The 20,203-nt window shown below is 45.3% G+C and overlaps 2 protein-coding genes across 2 annotated transcripts in view; one reads left to right on the forward strand and one right to left on the reverse strand.

Moving 5' to 3' along the window:
- LOC135711377 (nuclear pore complex protein Nup88-like) overlaps nucleotides 1-20,203 on the forward strand; it is a 489,612-nt gene that overhangs the window by 300,926 nt on the left and 168,483 nt on the right. The window lies entirely within an intron of this gene.
- hec (hector) overlaps nucleotides 1-20,203 on the reverse strand; it is a 102,158-nt gene that overhangs the window by 9,702 nt on the left and 72,253 nt on the right. The window contains exon 7 of the mRNA XM_065234303.1: nucleotides 7,727-7,845. Coding sequence (XP_065090375.1) covers nucleotides 7,727-7,845 — 119 coding nt within the window. The remainder of the gene's footprint in view (nucleotides 1-7,726; nucleotides 7,846-20,203) is intronic.

A 20,203-nucleotide genomic window follows, 5' to 3' on the forward strand; every position in this document is an offset into this window, starting at 1 on the left:
TCGCAGATATACTGCACGTCGCGTCGTCAGTAGTGTCGGTCGCATCGCGTGATGGGAAGACAGCGCTCCCGGAGCAGACTTCGTGACCAAGCGGAGAAGAAGAGCAGTGGTGAGGGTAGCTCGTTACCAACCTCAAATAGGTACGCTGCTCTTCCCACCGATGTTGAGAATACCAACCCAGTCCCGGTGAAGCGGACGAAAAAGAGGAAGCAGAATCAAGGACAGTCCGATGGTACGAGCGGACGCGACGATGTTACCGCGATGAACGCCAGCAACATCGGTGATTTCGGCGACACCGTCGAAACCGAGAATTCTGCCGCCCCAAGTGCGGCGAAGGTCAAGCTTCCTCCACTGGTAGTGAAGCAAGTACCACTCAACACGCTGATTGGCGATCTCTCATCGCTGGGCGTTGCAGCTGAGTTTAAGCTCGGCAGGATCGGCACCAAGGTGATGCTCGGTACGAAAGCGGAGTACGAGGTGGCCGTGAAATATCTGAAGGATTCCAAGGCGGAATTCTTCACGCCCGACATCCCCGGTGAGAAGCCCTTCAAGGTAGTCATCAGGGGTCTACCAAACTTCGACCCCAAGATGGTCGAAGCTGAAATCAACCGGTACAAGCTAGCCTCAATCGCTGTCTTCCGAATGACAAGGAGAGACGAAAACGTGAAGACGTACCCGGATTGTCTGTTCCTGGTGCACTTCCAGAAAGGGACGGTGACGCTCAATGCGCTGCAAGCCATCCGATCGATCTACTCCATCATCGTATGGTGGGAGCCATACCGTGGCGGCCATCGTGACGTAACGCAGTGCCAACGGTGCCTGAATTTTGGACAAGGTACCCGCAACTGCAACATAAAGCCACGCTGCAGCAACTGCGCTCAAGAACACGCCACTTCTGACTGCCCTGCGGATGGAGCCGGAGACAGTGCTCCAAACGCGAGGACTTCAAACGCATCCGAAAGCAGGCGGCAACTAACAACCAACCAGGACGCAAGAAGGACAAAGTCCCGGCATTTCGGACGGAGGATTTTCCACCTCTTCGGGCTCCTCAGCAACGGCAATAAAATCGCGGGTGCATCCCGCTCAAGCAACTTCCGGTAATTCTGCTGGTCAAAGTTCTCCATCCCCCCCCTGGATTCAGGAGACAACCATAGCATCGAAGTGGGCCTTCTAACCGAGACCCATCTAAAGTCCGGCGACAGCTTCTGGTTGCCTGACCACAACATTATTTGGCTTGATCGCACTAGCTCCAGGGGGGGGTGTTGCGGTCGTCGTCAGGAAAGGAATAAAATACCACACTCTGTCCCATATCCGCACCTCTATCATCGAGGCCATTGGTGTGGAGGTGGAGTCGTCGACTGGATATGTCCGTCTGAACAACGCCGTCTACTGCCCTCGACAGTGTGCCGCCAGCAGTGGACTGTCCACCATCACCCGTACCGGTTCCCGCTTCGTAGTTGGAGGAGATCTAAACGCTCGCCATGAGGCCTGGCGGAACTACCAACAGAACCAGAACGGTTGTCTGCTGTTCGACCACTCACAGCATGGGCTGTACTCCGTTTGGTTTTCGGATGAACCATTCCTGACAAATATCGGCTTGTCCAAGCCGGTAGCCTTGAACGAACTCAGCTCCGGCCACCAACCTGAACTGGTGGCTGAACTGGGCTGCAACGTGGCTCCTGCTTCAAGCCTGCGAAAGAATTACCATTGCGCAAACTGGGTCCAGTTTGGACGCGTGGTAGACAGGCGCATCATCGAAAACCCGCCACTTGACACCGTGTAGGACATCGAGCGTTGGAGGGACTCCACCAAGCCATAACCGTGGCTGACGAGGCGTGCGTCCGACGAGTTCCTGTGAGGGGTAAGTTTATTGCCATTGATTCCCACAATCAACTCTTAATTCGCCTGAGAAATGTTCGTAGACTTCAGTTCCAGAGAACCGGAGATCTAGCGAGGAAACGTGAAATGGCCGATCTGAACAAGGAGATTGCTTCCAGAATGGTCTCACTCCAGAACGAAAGTTTCGGGCGGCTTGTTCAGAATCTGGACGACCACTCCAGACCCTTCTGGAAAGTTACCAAGGTCTTAAAGACGCACCCTAAACCCATTCCACCCATTCCCAAAACACTCAAAGATGAAAATGATGACGATCGGTTCATTATCACCCCTCAGGAGAAAGCAAATGCGATTGGTGAGCATATTGCAAAATCGCACTTGCTTGACTCCAAAATCCAAAGTCCGCTCGAAGTTCAGGTTGAGCAATGCATACTCAACCTTGATTCCTCCCCTTGTGCCATCCCTCCCGAGGATAGAATCACAGTGTAACAGATTTGCTCAGCGCTGAAATGCACCAAAAACATGAAGGCCCCCGGGTTTGACGGAATATTCAACCTAGTATTGAAAAATCGCAGCATGAAGGTTCGCTCTCTGCTGGCTGCTGTCTTCAACAGATGCTTGGAACTGCACTACGTTTCAAGTATCTGGAAAACAGTGAAAATCATACCTATCCGCAAACCCGGAAAGGACCCAACATTGTCTTCAAGCTACAGACCAATAAGCGTTTGACAATGTCTGGCACAATGGGCTTATATACAAGCTTTGTAACTTCAATGCTTGGGCAGTGGATTAGGGGAGCAGGTGTACCAACGCAAGAGGATGTAGTCTACTGGAAGCTCTGGAAAAGTTGAACGTCAGTCTGGCCAACTTAGGAACCATCAGCACCTTCCGCAAAGATGGTAGGGAATCCATTATCGACGTGACCATCAGGCGATCCGATACGGTGGAAATACGGAGGACGAAATTAAGCGAGCGGAAGTGGAAGACGAAGGCATTCAATAAGGATTTCTTCATCGAAGCTCTAAGAGTAGACAGCAGCGTCCCGGGTCTAAGTGCGAACGAGTTCACCGAATCATTAGCAAGGGCATGTGACACAACTATACCGAAAAAACTGGAGCCAACGAACATGCAGCTTCCAGCTTACTGGTGGAACGAGGAAATTAGCACCCTCCGTGCTACTTGTCTTCTAGCCAGAAGGCGTGCTCAGAGAGCAAGAACAGAAGCAGACAGAGAGGAGCGCAGGGTGGTGTTCCGAGAGGCCAGGACTGCACTGTAACGAAAGATAAAGCTGAGTAAGTAAAATAGTTTCAAGGAGCTGTGCCGCGACGCCGATGCCAACCCCTGGGGCAACGCATACCGAGTCGCGATGGCGAAGATCAGAGGTCCAACGATGCCGATTGAAATGTGTCCCAACAAGCTGAAAGTCATCGTGGAGCGACTTTTCCCACAGCATGATCCAACGAACTGGCCACCTACACCATATGGCGAGGTAGATGAAGACAACGTTGAACAAGTCTCCAACGAGGAACTCATAGCAGCAGCGAAAGGTTTGAAGGCGAAGAAAGCTTCCCGCCCGGATGGAATTCCGGCGGCGATCCAGACGTTCCCGGACATGTTCAGGATGGTGCTGCAGAAATGTCTGAACGAGGGTCAGTTCCCTTATTGGTGGAAGGTATAAAAGCTTGTGCTGTTGCCGAAGCCCGGAAAACCGACCGGGGATCCTGCATCGTATAGGCCAATATGCTTGCTGGATACTTTCGGAAAGCTCTTGGAGAGGATCATCCTGAACAGGCTGACAAAATGCACGGAGAGTGAACACGGATTGTCGGAGAGGCAGTTCGGATTCCGGAAAAGGAGATCGACGGTGGATGCAATTCTGACAGCGATTGACAGAGTCAAGAAAACTTCCAAACAGAAGCGGAGAGGAAATCGATCATGCGCCGTGATTACGATTGATGTGAAGAATGCATTCAATTGCTGGGAGGCCATCGCCAAGGCGCTTCATAGAATGAGGGTTCCAGACTACCTCTGCAGGATTCTAAGTAGTTACTTCCTGAACCGGGTCCTGGTCTACGCGACAGACACGGGGCAGAAATCGCTTAGAATCACGGCGGGAGTTCCACAAGGCTCCATTCTAGGTCCCACGCTGTGGAACGGAATGTACAATAGCGTGCTGACGCTCAAGCTGCCCGAAGGAGTTGAGATCGTTGGGTGTGCGGACGATGTCGTCTTGACGGTAACCGGTGAGACGCTGGAAGAAGTGGAAATGCTGGCGGCCGAGGCGATAGATACGATTGGTAACTGGATGCAAGGAGCGAAGCTGCAGATAGCCCACCACAAAACAGAAGTGATGTTGGTCAGTAACTGCAAAGCAGTGCAGCGGGCAGAAAGCACCGTTGGAAAGCACACCATTGTTTCGAAGCGCGTGCTGAAGTATCTAGGAGCGACGATCGACAACTGGCTAAACTTTAACAGCCACATCGAATATGCGTGCGAGAAGGCGGCGAAGGCCATCAACGCAATAGCCAGAATCATGCCGAACAATTCTGGTCCAAGCAGCAGCAAGAGGCGTCTTCTGGCTAGTGTGTCCTCATCGATACTAAGGTACGGAGGGCCAGCCTGGATTGAAGCGCTGAAAACGAAGCAGAACCAAAGGAAATTCAGCAGTACGTTCCGGCTCATGGTCATGCGAGTCGTGAGTGCGTACAGAACCATTTCGATGTAGGCTGTATGCGTTATCACCAGTATGATCCCAATCAGCATCAGCTTGGAGGAGGACTACGAGTGCTATATGACGAGAGAAACCAGAGGAGTACGAAAAATGGTGAGAACGGAATCGATGGCTAAGTGGCAGCAGGAGTGGGATGCAGTAGAGAACGGTAGATGGACACACAGGCTAATACCGATTCTTTCGACGTGGGTGAACAGGAAGCATGGAGAAGTCAACTTCCACTTGACGCAGTTTCTGTCTGGTCATGGCTGCTTCAGGAAGTACCTGCATCGGTTCGGACACACAACGTCACCCTTCTGTCCGGAGTGTGGGAATGTGGAAGAATCACCAGAGCACGTGGTCTTCGAATGTCCTAGATTTGATGATGTGCGAGAGGATATGCTCGCCCTTAGCACGGAGAATGTCGTCGAAGAAATGTGTCGAGAGGAGGGCACCTTTAATGCCGTCAGCAGAGCAGTAACGCTGATCATGTCAGCGCTGCAGCGAAAATGGCGAGAGGACCAGCTAGAAAGTAGTAATGTGCTCACACAAGTGCGAACTGAAAGCCGAAGCCGGGAGAACTCTCCGTCGGAGTAAGCTGAATCCGCCGCCGGGGATAAGCGAGTAGAGCGTGACGCTGGGAGCTAAATGGCTCACAAATTGGAGAGACGATCAGCGAACTGGAAGCGCCAATTAGCTGAGGTAAAGTGAGGTGCGTAATGCACGGCCCCCTCCGAAGTAAAACGACAAGTGGTTCCGGGGGGAAAGAGCAAGGCGTCCAAGGAGGTTTTGGTGCGGTAAGAATCCCACACACCGTGTCACCGCGACTGTGCGCCCAGTCGTCAAGCGGTGGCACGATGGCCTTTTTGAAGGTTTCCTCCTTGCCAAAAAAAAAAAAAAAACACACACACACACACACACACACACACACGCGTGCACACACACACACACACACACACACACACACACACACACACACACACACACACACACACACACACACACACACACACACACACACACACACACACACACACACACACACACACACACACACACACACACACACACACACACACACACACACACACACACACACACACACACACACACACACACACACACACACACACACAGGGCTGGGCTACAAATGGTGAGTTGACAACCGGGGAAGAGCGTTTCACCTAGCTCTGGTCCTCACAAGTTCCTACCTCACACCTCACCGTGGTGTAGCCTGGGCAATGTTGTCCTTCCGACAATAGCAAAGTGAGGGGGTGCGACGCGAACTCTGGCGCGGTAACCATAGCACGGCGATAGAGGAAATGCTTCGTCAACCCGCAGGAGTGCCAACCGGCACATTAGGATCGACGCCAGTAAGATCCTAATTCCGGCATACTGGACGCGGCATGGAATTATGGACACGACACGGCACAATGAATTGGATACCACGCTACAGGGCTGACATTCGTGCTATTCTGCTCCCTAAGTAAAGAAGGATGACACCTTGATATGGCGAGTGGGCTAATAGTGTGGCTGCCCCCGTCCCGGTAAAACCTTGGCAGGCCTCCGGAAACGTTCAAAACTCGTCACCATTTGGTGGTTGGTGAGTAGTAGGCTCAGATGTAACATTCCTGACTTACGCCGATCTGGCTCTGAACACGGCCCCCATTAAGGACCGTGTCAACCCTAGCATGGCCTCCCTGCTTGCATAGATAACCATGGAATCACGATAGGCGACCACATACAACGAGTGGAGATAGCGGCCCGGAGGGGGGATCCAACTGAATGGAGAAAAACGGAGAAAAGAATAAAAACTAAGAAAACGAGAAAACCCAAAAAAAAATATTAAGGACGATGGCAAGACGCCAGACAGTGAAAACGGAGGAGCGAACTACTGTTGAACCTGAAGGCCACAGCGAGTTCCAGCAGCAGCAGTAAGCCCCAAGGTGAGCAGCAAGAACACCAAGGAGAGCTAGATCTTATGCTAAACCAGATATTCACACGGAAATCCAGCAGTAGCATACCCCAAGAAGGATTGCAGGGAAGACCAAATTAATGGAGGTCAGAAGGAGGATCAATGAACTCCATGACTTCGTCAAGGATAAGAGCAACGCCATGATTGCTGCCGAACGTGAACAGGATGTGCTGAGGACTAGATCCATGACTGCCGAATGGGCGCTGATCGAGGCCAAGGAGAAAGCAGCAGCTGAAATACAGGAGACGCCAACTAAAAAGCTCATCAATCAATTTAGATTTTTCTGCATAATTTTCAATTTTATTTAATTGACGTTGCCTAATATTGAATATAAGTTGTCAATCATACCAATCATAGGGTTGGAACGATTGTTGTCCTTAACTTGAAAGTCACAGTTGTTATGAACTAAGTGCTTATCAATCAATTTTTTTTTTAATTTTTATAAAATGTTTCCAATGTTAGAATTTAACGATTTGCTATGAAGTGGAATAAAAAATGCCTACATTTAGGCGCGTTTATCAATTTCACCCAATATCTATATTTTACAATTTGAGATTTCGAAAATGTCCAAAAACGATAGCATCATAGCCTATTGATTGTATTACCATGAGTTTGTAAATTTTCTCTCATGTTAGAGTTAATTTCCATATTTACGTTTTGTGCGATAAATTTGCTCCCAAATTGCGGTATTTAGTTTAGAGTTGCGTTTATTCTCTGCTACATAAAACAATACAATTCAGTAAAAATTGAAAAGGGATTGGAAACATCCATGACTCATGCTTACATTTAGCTTCAATATTGTCAAGACGTCAATGTTTCAAAATCAATCTTCTGAAGAAAAATACTTTCGATGTTCAGCAAATAAAAAGATTTTTTACCTTAACTCAAAAATTACTGACCTCAGATGCTCAGATTGCTCAGATATATTGGCAGATCGAAACTTTATGGTGAAACGTAAAATGAAATAATTTGCATAAGCAGAAAAAATATGATATATTAAAAATCAAATACATCAAATATTTGCTCATCCTCCAAGTAAATTGCCCCTTTTGCTCCTCCTCGAATTCGACCCTGCTTCAGACATCGCTGCATTGCTCCGCATCTCATCGCCAGTATCCGCAAATCATAACAGAACATAAATTGATAAGATTTACAACTGTTCCGTCCAGTTCAGTTGGTCTGTCCCTTTTCGATCTGATACTTACTGTTCCGTGTCGAGCGTGTACTTATTCCGCACGGTTGCATAGATCGATATGAGCGCCACCGGAAGAATCCAACCGACGGTGAAAAACCAACGCATTGCTATTGCATCTTTGATGAAAACCTACGACGGGGGAGAGATACGAAAAGAAAAAGGAAAAAATGTTAGGAATTCGATAGGATATTTCTCCCCGGTTGCCATTACGCCGGGTTCGTTCGTTCACGCAAACATGGGAAAGAGGTAGCTGCTGTACCTACAGGAAATTGATTGACAATATTTAAACCTCAACATTTACCATTTGACCACATATTTGCCATCCTGTGGTTGTGGGTGGTAGGTTGGAGAGATATCGCACATTCTCCGTCTGGAAAGAGGGTGAAACAGAAAGGCCTCAAAAATGTTGCCTGCTTGTTCATAGTTTCTTCATCGGTCACCCACCCACCACCCCACATCCGGGGCCTGCTAAAGATGCAAAGCATTTCGTCCACCACCTACCGGTCGACGACGTCAGCTTCCTTGTCAAACGGCAAACTGATGACGACGCTTCCGACCACAGACCGCCACCGGTCGGTCGATGACTGTCCGCTTTTTTTCCCCCGTTGAGCAAAACTCAATATGAGGAAGTGGCCCTTTTTTTCAATCATCAATATACGAGTGGGTAACAGCAGGAAGGAGAAATAGAAAGTAGCAACAGTTTCCGCCTGTTAAACTGATCACAGCGCAATGCAATTTTACCAGGTATGATGCACTAGACTGCAGGTGACCATTGTCAATGCAAACTGAAAGCCAACCTGTCGTCGAGCTACGGGATGAAACCAAATGGCTTGTGTGTGTGTGTGTGTGTGTGTGTGTGTGTGTGAGCGAGGCTTATCGTGTCTATTGGAGATAAAGCATATGTGCGTATTAGACTGGCCCACATTAATATGGGGGAATTTTTTTTTATCATTTTTTTTCAACGGGCCAAACACCTATATTTGTGCCATTAGGTGAGAAAACTACTCTCTGAAAGTTTCAGCTCATTCGGATGTAACACGAGCTGGCACTTTTGATTTAAAATTTATCTGGGGATATTGGTTGAAATGTATGGAGAAATAACATTCCTTCACTCTTTCGTGCATATAACTGGTTCAGCAAACTCGATTAAGCTCAGAATTTCAGCACATATAGCTTAAACTATAAGGAAAACATTTGTTGAATACAGCATAACGATTCAAGTAAGTATTATGGAGATATTAATTAATTATGTGCATTCTGCTCGTATATTGCATCAAAATACAGGCAGCTTATGCAACGTATCAACTAGATTAACACTAAAATTAAAAGTTCATGTCTTTTGGTGCGATAACCACTTTCTGAATATTTCAGCTCTTTTTGACGTTACACGGGCTTACGCTTTTGGTTTAAATTTTCATAAACAAAATGCTCATATTTGTGGAATGTGTGCTTGACTTCCACGTTCAATATCGCCTTCTTGAATCGTGCGACGTGCCGATTCAGCTCGTTGAGGTACGGACTGTTATCCTCGATCAGCGGAAAAACGCACCTGAAGATGTTTGTTATGTGCGTTGGAAACACTCCCGTTCTCCTGCACCTGAGAAGGAACTCTGTGCGGTGCACATGTAAACGGAACCGGGGCGAAAATTAACTAGGACGGTCCAACTTGGCAAACCAACAAATTCCCAACCTACAGCGTCGGGGATAAAGGCAATAGGGTGTCCGGTAGGGAAGTCGAACCGGTATTCACACTAGATTACCACGGGTGGGGTCCAGTTGTGAATCGGATCGATCGGACGGGACGCTATTGACCTTCCTGTTGGCTCCAGGTGCAACGGCTAGAATGTGGACTGTATGGCAGCGATTATCAACAGCAGCGATCGTGTGCTCCAGTGGCAATGGACATGAGGATGAAATTATGCTCGTTTGGTGATGGATGAAATTAATTTATTTGATGTTTCTCGTTCGGCAGTTACAATAATAGTGATGCGCTTCGCGCGAAATGGTTTGCTTTTATACATTTTTATTCTCTGCATTCGTACCGCTGTGTAAAGTTGACTTCTCGTTCTTGCGTGGAATTGACGATACTGGGAGGAGTCTGCTTCGCTTCACAACAGTGCAAATCGTTTATGTAGGGGAGTGTAGGGAGAATTAATAATAGATTAAACGTTCGGAACCGAACATTCTCCCGCCGGCATGTTATGTGGGTCTGTAGATGCTAGAGCTTGATTGTTCTCTTCAATGGGAAGTGGTGCGACTTTAGAAACTGGACGACGGTATACCCCAGCAGATGTTTGCACGTCTACTACTCTAACTACTGAATCCTTGCCAGGATAAACCTTCAAAATCCTGCCCAATTTCCATGACTGTGGAGGTAAGTTATCTTCTTTAAGAAGGACAATAAGACCAGGGACAACGTTACAAGAGCTCTTCTTCCATTTGGTGCGAGCTTGTAGCGTATTGAGATATTCGGATGACCAACGTTTCCAAAAATGTTCTCGAAGTGACTGTAAGTATTTCCAACGGGTCAAACGGTTTACAGGGATTCCCTCAAGAGTAGGTTCAGGAATAGCAACCAATTCTCGACCAATAAGAAAGTGGCCGGGTGTTATGGCAGATGGTTCATGGGCGTCTAACGAGTTAGCGAAAAGTGGACGTGAATTGAGTACTGCTTCTATCTGCGTGAGAACAGTGTAGAATTCTTCGAAATTGAGAGAGGCATTGGTCAGAATTTTACGCAAATGGGTTTTTGTACTCTTCACCCCAGCCTCCCACAATCCTCCAAAATTGGGTGACCGAGGTGGAATGAATTTCCAAACAATTTCGCGGGCACAACAGAACTCATTGATTTTTCCTTTCGCTTGATCATCACGGAACATCAAAAAAAGTTCGTGAAGATCGGATTTAGCACCAGCAAAATTTGTGCCATTGTCGGAATGGATTTCTTCCACTAATCCCCGACGGCTGACAAAACGCTGTAATGCAGCTATAAAAGCTACTGACGACAAGTCGGAAACTAATTCCAAATGAATTGCTTTGGTAGCAAGGCAAATGAAAATACAAATATAGGCTTTGTTCGAACGGTTTTTCGTAGACCGACCCTTATGAATATCGGTCCAGCAAAATCTACGCCGGTGTGAGAGAATGGAGTGGAAGGAACAACACGTGCTTCGGGCAAACTACCCATCAAAGGCTGTAGAAAACGAGGGCGAGAACGGAAACATGTCACACATTTTCTCAATACCTTACGAATGGTAGACTTAGCGTTGATTAACCAAAATTTCTGACGTAAAAGCGACATTAATCCAGACGGTCCTAGGTGAAGATTTTCCAAATGCATATCACGAATGAGAAGTTCACTAACTATGCTCTTATTTGGAAGCAAAATTTGATGACGAGCTTCATACGGCAAACGGGAGTTATCCAACCTACCACCAACTCTTATTAAACCGTCCACAATAATAGGATCCAGCATCGCAAAACGACGACTAGGCTTTCCTGACGAAATAAGGCCTTTTTCGTCCGGCATCTCAAGACGTTGAACTAACCCAATCACAACAACCATCGACCTTCGCAATTCGGGAACAGTCAAATGAACGGAAGACACACGGTTTGCACGGTTTGATCTGCAATTGTACGCAAAGCGTAATACATAACCAATCACTCTTTGCAATTTTCGAAATGAGCCGAAAGCTTCAAGAAACGGAACATCTTGCAGAACAATGGTAGCAGAGACTACTGGAATGCTCGGACAGAAATCGGGTAAATCAGATTCTGGGAGTAGATCCGGAGTTGCGAATTCACACTGACGCATTTTCAGAAATGATGGCCCACACCACCATAAATCATTTACTGCAAGATACTGTGGCAGCTGTCCTCGGGACACAATGTCGGCTGGGTTTTCGATAGAACGAACGTAATGCCAGGAATAATCGACGGTTGCAGTATTGATGTCCGTTACACGGTTGCGGACGAAGACTTCAAGCTGGCTGGAAGACTTTTTCAACCAGGCGAGTACAATACGACTGTCGGACCACAAATACACGCGATTTATGTCCATTTTTAACGACGAGATGCATTTGGGAACCAATTTTGACAACAATAAGGCGGCACATAATTCCATTCTAGGGATCGTCAAAGGTTTCAAGGGAGCAATTCTTGATTTACTGCATAGCAACGAAATTTTTACATCGGTATCAGAAACAACTCTCAAATAAACAGCTGCTCCGTAAGCACGGTTGGAAGCGTCAGCGAATCCATGTATTTCGACGAATTTAACGTCCGTCAATCCCACGTAGCGGGGAATCTTGACCATATCAATATACTTCAACGAATCTCTAAACGTAAGCCAAGATTGCAAAACTTCACCTTCCAATGAGTCATCCCAACCCAAACCATCTTTCCACAAACACTGCATGATTTCCTTTGCCAAAACAATCACCGGAGCAATAAGACCCAAAGGATCAAATATTCGAGCAATCTCAGAGAGGACAACTCGCTTGGTTGAGATAGGCGACGACTGTAACTTCAATTCACAATGGAAACGGAAAATATCCTCATCTGGATCCCATAATAGACCCAAGGTTTTGATAACCATGTTGACATCTGAATCCTCAAACTCTAAGAACCTTTCTCGGTCTTCCTCAGGTACTGTATCGAGTATGGCTGGGTCACTTGCACACCATTTATGAACAGGGAAGCCTCCAGAGTTCAACAAGTTTGTCAACTCCAAACGAAGATCAATTGCCTGCTCGATAGTATCAGCTCCTGATACCACGTCATCCATATAAACATCCTCTTCTAAAACCTTGGAAGCTATTGGAAAATGGTGAGATTCATCACGGGCTAACTGCAACAATGTTCGTGTGGCCAAGAATGGGGCACTGGCTGTTCCATAAGTAACGGTTGTCAACTCTAGGATCTGAAGTGGGTCATCAGGGTTTTCCCTCCAATAAATCCTCTGAAGGGGAGAATGATCCTCAGCTATCTTGATTCGCCTAAACATTTTTGAAACATCAACCTTTAATGCAAAACGGTGTGTACGGAACCACAGGTTTAGTGAAAAAATGTCGGGCTGAACTGTCGGACCAATCATCAAAACGTCATTAAGAGATGGACCAGTTGTTCGAGCCGAAGCATCGAAGACAACTCTTAAACGGGTGGTGGAACTACTTGGTTTCAAGACCGCATGGTGAGGTAAATAGTGAACCAACTTCCCAGGGACGTCATCTACCTCGGAAACTTCCTTACAATGGGACAACGATTTATACTCGTTGATGAAATCAACGTAAGCACCCTTCAAATCGGCATTCTTGCTGAATCGATGCTCCAAAATGAAGAAACGCTTTAGGGCCAACGATCGGTTATTACTTAGATCACTTACAGATTCCTTTAATGGAAGGTGGACAGTGTAGGTACCATCAGGGTTTCGAACAGAAGTGGAACTGAAAAGCTGCTCACAATCTTGCTCCTCCTTAGATACGGTATCCGCATCCTCAATGGACTCGACAGACCAAAATCTTTCCATACATTCTGATAGCGGACGTAGTGTGGCTGCATAGCAATGCTGATTCTGATCAATATCCTCAGTACCACCAGCAACAACCCATCCCAGACGGGTTTCCTTAAGAATTGGAAAATCATTACCCAACACTAACTGTCCGGGTAGCATCAAGTGGAAGAAGAGTTTAATTCCGATCAAGAGATCAACTTGTCCGGGTATGTGGAAGGAAGGATCGGCAAGTGCTAAACCTGGGGGAATACTCCAAGAACGAACATCCAATTTTCTACTAGGGATAGGGCCAGTCACCACATTGGTGACCAAACATTCAATCTGGGCTTCATAATCCATACAACGAGAACGAAACGAAAGCTTTACTTTCTTGTCCAACACTGATCGTTTACCAGTTGCTCCGACGACTTCAACATGGGTGGGAACTTCTTCGATTTCCAAACACTCAATCAAGGAACGGGAAACTAAATGTGGTTGGGAACCACAATCGAGGAATGCACGGCAGGGATGCGGATTTCCATGGCTGTCAAGAACATCAACCATGGCCGTTAGCAAAAGCGTGCCATCCGACAAAGGAACCTTATGAATTGAGTTGGACAACGATGAAATACTTTCAATAAGAGGAATAACTTGGGAACTTGAGACAACTTGGTTTAGTTCAGGCTGGGGATTTAGACCTTCAACTATGGGTTTAGGGTTATCAATGGGCCTTGAACTATCAACGGGCTTTGGATTCTTGGGCTCATGAAGTAGAGTGTTGTGTCTACATTGACACTCCTGGCAAGATTTTCCTGAAGGGCATTTTGAAGCAAGGTGGCCCTTCCGCAAACAATTGAAACAAAGGTTAAGTTCTCTTACCTTAACTCTCCGCTGGGGTACCGTCAAAGAAACAAACCTGTCGCACTTAAAATTGGGATGATTTGCACTACAGACATCACATTTCACTTCACTATTAGCTACGGATGTAGCCATAGCGAATGACTTTGCTGGTTGGGGTTTTGAGTAGGGTTTCAGGTTTGACTCCTTCGATGACTTCGGTTGGCTAACTTCGCAACGTTCCAACAATGAACATCGCTCCTTCAAAAACTTGATGGTATCATCATACGTTGGAATCTCCTTATGGGGAATGGTAACTTCCCACTGCTTTCTCGTTTCCGGATCCAGTGCACCGGATAGGACGACAATAACGAACCTTTCGGAAACTCCTTCCAAGTTCTGCTCCAACAGCCTTAGTCCTTCCACGTGGCGGGTTACCTCGTTCAAAAGCTCCCTCAGCTGCTTGGAACATTCCTTGCTCATCCGCTTGAGACTCAATAAGCCGTAGATATGAGAGTCAACTGCCTTTCTTTCATCATCGTAAACGTCAAGCAGTAACTCCCAGGCGTGCACGAAATCTCCATCACTAAGCGTCTTTGGGTCGATAAGTTTGGCAGCGGAACCACCCGCCAGTGCTATTTCAAGGTGGTGTAACTTAACAGCGTTAGAGTCTTTGGACCTTGACATGACATCCGAAAACACTTGCTGGAACCTTGGCCAATTTTCCGGTTTTCCATCGAAGGAAGGGATGGGAACCGGAAGTGGCTGTTGCTGAACGATTATTTGCGGTGGCTGACTACTCAAGGATTGGGACACGGGAGGTGCGGTATTCGGGATCGAATCTTGAATTAGACTTTCCACCAACGCAGAGGTTTCAATGTGGAGGGATTCAAATTGCAAGTACGTAGCGTCGTTGTCATCTATCTTCTCCGGTGGCAACAGGCCGGTGATTTGATGATGTAGTCTAAGATATTCTTGAAAATGTGCCTCCAAATTTCGGGAATACACCTTCAGCTGTGCTAGGGTCAGCTGCACGACGCCGAGTTCAGCCAATTCTTCGATCCTTTTCCGAATTCTGGTCACTTTGGCTTTTGCTTGGCCCCGAAGGTGCACAAGCGTCTTTAATTCGGTCATTTTTGATCGTTTGCACTTTTTTCTTCAGCCTAACTAGGCTCACTAACACTACTACAATGTTCAGCCGAAATTTGTTCGGACGTGTTTCTTCAGCCTCACTAGGCTCACTAACACTACTACAATGTTCAGCCGAAACTTGTTCGGACGTGTTTCTTCAGCCTCACTAGGCTCACTAACACTACTACAATGTTCAGCCGAAACTTGTTCGGACGTGTTTTAGCACAAAAAGTTTCACCAGAGCCACAAAACTCTTCCTCATCAATCCATCCACACACGGGCAAACACACCGATGCTGCTATTCGGGTCGATGGACCAAACTATGTGCGGTGCACATGTAAACGGAACCGGGGCGAAAATTAACTAGGACGGTCCAACTTGGCAAACCAACAAATTCCCAACCTACAGCGTCGGGGATAAAGGCAATAGGGTGTCCGGTAGGGAAGTCGAACCGGTATTCACACTAGATTACCACGGGTGGGGTCCAGTTGTGAATCGGATCGATCGGACGGGACGCTATTGACCTTCCTGTTGGCTCCAGGTGCAACGGCTAGAATGTGGACTGTATGGCAGCGATTATCAACAGCAGCGATCGTGTGCTCCAGTGGCAATGGACATGAGGATGAAATTATGCTCGTTTGGTGATGGTTGAAATTAATTTATTTGATGTTTCTCGTTCGGCAGTTACAATAATAGTGATGCGCTTCGCGCGAAATGGTTTGCTTTTATACATTTTTATTCTCTGCATTCGTACCGCTGTGTAAAGTTGACTTCTCGTTCTTGCGTGGAATTGACGATACTGGGAGGAGTCTGCTTCGCTTCACAACAGTGCAAATCGTTTATGTAGGGGAGTGTAGGGAGAATTAATAATAGATTAAACGTTCGGAACCGAACAAACTCTTTTCTCGACACTGTGTTTCCAAGTTTCCGGTTTTGCGTGGCGTAGTCCTTGAGTAATGTTCTTGTACCGGGTCCATATTCGTTGTCAAGCTGTTGAAAGTAACTTGCCATTGTGTTGAACTTTCTTGGTGGGATCGACTGTTACGAACTATGTTGGAGGTTATGTGACTTTCAGTCATTTGATGCTTAAAAACGGGGTTTTAAATTTTCATCTGACGTTTCGGTCACATGTATTGTGCCTTTTTCAAAGAATTAACTAAATTCCGTTTTAGTGTTAAAAGCCCACAGCATAGGCACAATTTTCACGATGTTCGGTATCGTATGTTGAACGTTATCGTAAGAGATAGCAACACTGTTCTCAAAGTACGCAAGTGTCTTCCTTGACTCGCTTTATAAATCGTTTTTTCACGGTGAATTGCGAAAAGTAGTGAAAAAGGTTATGTTGGTGCTACTGTTGAAGATTATTACGAGTGTACAGGTGAGAAACAGTGATATATTCTTGTAAGAATATTCTTGTAGTGTAAAACTGTCAACTGCTTACATACTCGATACTCGAGTATGATACTCGAAAACGCGACGACTTGAAAGACGGTTGTTAAGCGAGAGTGATGAAGATGATGATGGAATAAACGTCACCATAAAGTCGGTTATCGTTAGTGCGAGTGGAAATAACTCTTCCGTGCGCCGAAAATCAAGTGGCGCAAAAATCTTTCGAAAACAAAAAGAAACAAAATTAAGAAATGCATTGAATCAGGGATGAGCATTAGGATGTCCCAAAATTGCACTATGTCTGGAAATCTGGGGGCTCACCCTCCAAATGATAGCTAAGCGTGTTATAAACAAACTTTTGTAAGGCGGCAACTCTGGGAAATGTTGTTTAGAGGTCGCCCCGACGATATTTTTGAAAAAAGTTCATTTGTCATATCTATTATCCACCCTTTTATATTTTTCACAGATTCCAAAGGGTCAAAACTATAAGAGAAAAAATTGCTACGGCATGTTCTGTGTCCAATTTGTTAGTTACAGTTTTTCAAATCCTCTAAAATGATGTTTTTTGTTGTACATCACTACATTCAATCATCAAAAGTGGGTATCAAACATAGCGCTATTATCAATCAAGTCCAACAGATATATGGGAAATTTTATAAGCAAAAACGTTACCGGAGACACTTTAACTTCATTTTTAACCGTTAAAAAGTTATTTGTGATTTACTGTGGAAAGAAAACTTCAGAATTTCAATACTTGCAGTAAGTCCACCAGCAAATCAAACTATCATTGAAATCGATAAATACAAAGCACCTACTTTGTTGCAAATCACTTGATAACATTTGTTTCGAAGTTTCTAGAATTCAATAGGAGGATATATGAGCGGAGAGGGATCACACAATTTATTAGTTTCCATTTGATTGCCGTAGCAAGCAGAACCAAAAAAGAAAATCATGTCACCAAAAACCAAGCTCAAGTCGGATCTCATCACCGGTATTGCGAGGAAGCATTTGCCCAGAAACCGTTTGTCGTCGGAGTTGGACATCATTAGGTACTTTCGATTCAAGCATGAAACCCAACAACTTTCAATTGGATATAGCATTCAAGTTGGGGCATTGAGCATGGAGGAAGTTCGGAAACAAGTTTTTGCTAACGCTGTTTCTGGGACTCCAAACACTGCTAAGCGATCGAGAGATGGCGATCAAGGTAGCAGTGGAGAAAAGCCGGACGTTAAGAGGACAAAGTCGAATCTTTGTCCAAAAGTGCGCGCTGGATTATCCAATACTGGCAATCAGGCAAAATCGATAAAGGAAGCTTACCAAAGTGAAGGAAAAACTGATGGAAATGGAAGAGCTTCAAGATATCCCAAAAGTTCATCAGCTGATTCTAACTCAGGTGGTCGCTCCTTCAAAGATGTTGCAAGTCTAGTTAAGATTGGAATAATCGTAAAAGGATACCCGGAACAACAAATGAACACAGCACAACTCGATGCTGTACAGGATGCTCTGCCCTTAAAATTCGAGGAGCAAAGGCATGAGAATATAAAACCAAAGTTTACAAAATGCAGCTACAAGCAAGGTTATTTGTCCTTGGATCAAGGAGCAAGGATCAAACAACAGCGACGTGGCTAAAAGATGTGACAAAGGTACTCACCCCAGGAAAATGCCGCGCTTATTGCCCTGGACGAGAAAGAGGTCCCTCGTCCGATGAGAGGCTTAAGAGACTCATTGAGAGTCAAAATGATGGTTTAAGCCCGAATGGTTGGAAAATATTGACTCGAGTATCAAACGATGGGTCTATCGCTCGCCCCAAAAGCAAAGATGACCGATCTAAGAAACAAAATGAAACCCATTAAGTTCCTGCAAGTGAACCTCCACCATGCAAAAGGTGCTTCTGCTGTATTGAGTCGGAGGTTCAAAAAGGAGGAGCTGCACATGGCGCTTATTCAAGAGCCATGGTCCAACAGAGAAAAAATACAAGGAATTGAAATAAACGCATGTAGGTTATACTATGAAGAACAGCAGAGTTCACCTAGAACTGCTATTCTGGTAAATAAAACATTGAAATGCTACCCTATTACAGAATTCATCAAACGGGACATCGTCGCAGTCATGGTCGAGGTACCAACCACCAAGGGAAAACCGAAATTGTAGTTGCTTCGGCTTATTTTCCTGGTGTTGCTCCTGAGGTACCTCCTCCTGAGATCGCCTCATTAGTCCAATATTGCAGAGAATACAACAAGTCGTTCATCATTGGCTGTGATGCAAATGCGCATCATACCGTGTGGGGTAGTACGGACATCAACAGTCGAGGTGAGTGCCTTTTGGAATTTCTCTCATCTTATAATATAGACATATGCAACAAAGGAAATGAACCTACTTTTTCAAATGCCATTAGACAGGAAGTTTTAGACTTGACATTTTGCAACACTGCAATTTCTGAGAAGATTCGAAATTGGCGTGTGTCAGATGAAATCTCACTGATCATAAACACATTATGTTTGAATGGGGTGGAGGTGATTTACCACCTTCTGCATTTAGAGATCCTAGGAAAACAAACTGGGATCAATATGCCCAGTGCTTAGATTCAGATATATTTACAAACGACGTCAAAATCGATTCTATCCAACAATTGGAATCATTTCCTGAAATGGTAAACGAAAGAATTATAAATTACTACAACAGTAACTGTCCTATCAAACGGTCTTCTTCTAACAGGAATGTGGCTTGGTGGAATTTGAAATTGGAACGCCTTCGGAAAGTTTCACGTAAGATGTTCAATATGGCGAAAATCACTTCTGATTGGACTCAATATAAGAAAACCCTATCTGATTGATTGATTGATTTATCTTTATTAAGGAGGCTTTCAGTCTGAAGAACCCTATCGGAATATAATAATGCAATACGGAAATCTAAGAGGCGGTCTTGGATTCAAATGTGTGAAAATATAAACAGTATGTACTCCTATAGTCGCGAGATTACAGAAAACTCTTGCGAAAGACCATACGATTGAACTGGGTAATCTTAAATGTAATGATGGAGGTTTTACCAAATGTCCCTCTGAAACTTTAAATTTAATTATGAAAACACATTTTCCAGGTTCAGTTTTGTGTGTGAAATCAGGTAATTCAGATTCTGTTGGTAAAATGTGTTCAATAGAAACCATGCCAGTGTCTCAGAGAACCGAAAACACCATACCAGATATAGCTGATGAAATTTTCACAATTGCCAAAATTAATGGCATATTCCCGGCACTACTTCAAAACGATGAAGCAATGCTGATTCCGTCTCTAACTAAGATTTATAAGGCGAGTTTAAGATTAAACTACATTCCATCAAAATGGAGATTGGTAAGAGTTATATTCATACCGAAAAACGGGAGGCGTGATAAAACGCAGCCAAAAGCATTTAGGCCCATTAGTCTCTCATCAATTTTACTGAAGACTATGGAAAAGTCGTTGAATGGCTTCACCAATTCAACTTACATAACGCATCCAATATCTAATTTTCAGTTTGCGTATCAATCTGGAAAATCAAGTAACTAAAATCGAAAAATCACTTTCAGTCAAAGAAATCGCCTTTTAATATTTCTTGGATATTGAAAGAGCTTTTGACAAAGCATCCTATTCTTCTATGGTTGAC

The sequence above is a fragment of the Ochlerotatus camptorhynchus genome, unplaced genomic scaffold (assembly GCF_037179485.1).
Source record: "Ochlerotatus camptorhynchus isolate MF236.1 unplaced genomic scaffold, CSIRO-AGI_Acam_v1.1 ptg000432l, whole genome shotgun sequence".
Taxonomy (NCBI): domain Eukaryota; kingdom Metazoa; phylum Arthropoda; class Insecta; order Diptera; family Culicidae; genus Ochlerotatus; species Ochlerotatus camptorhynchus.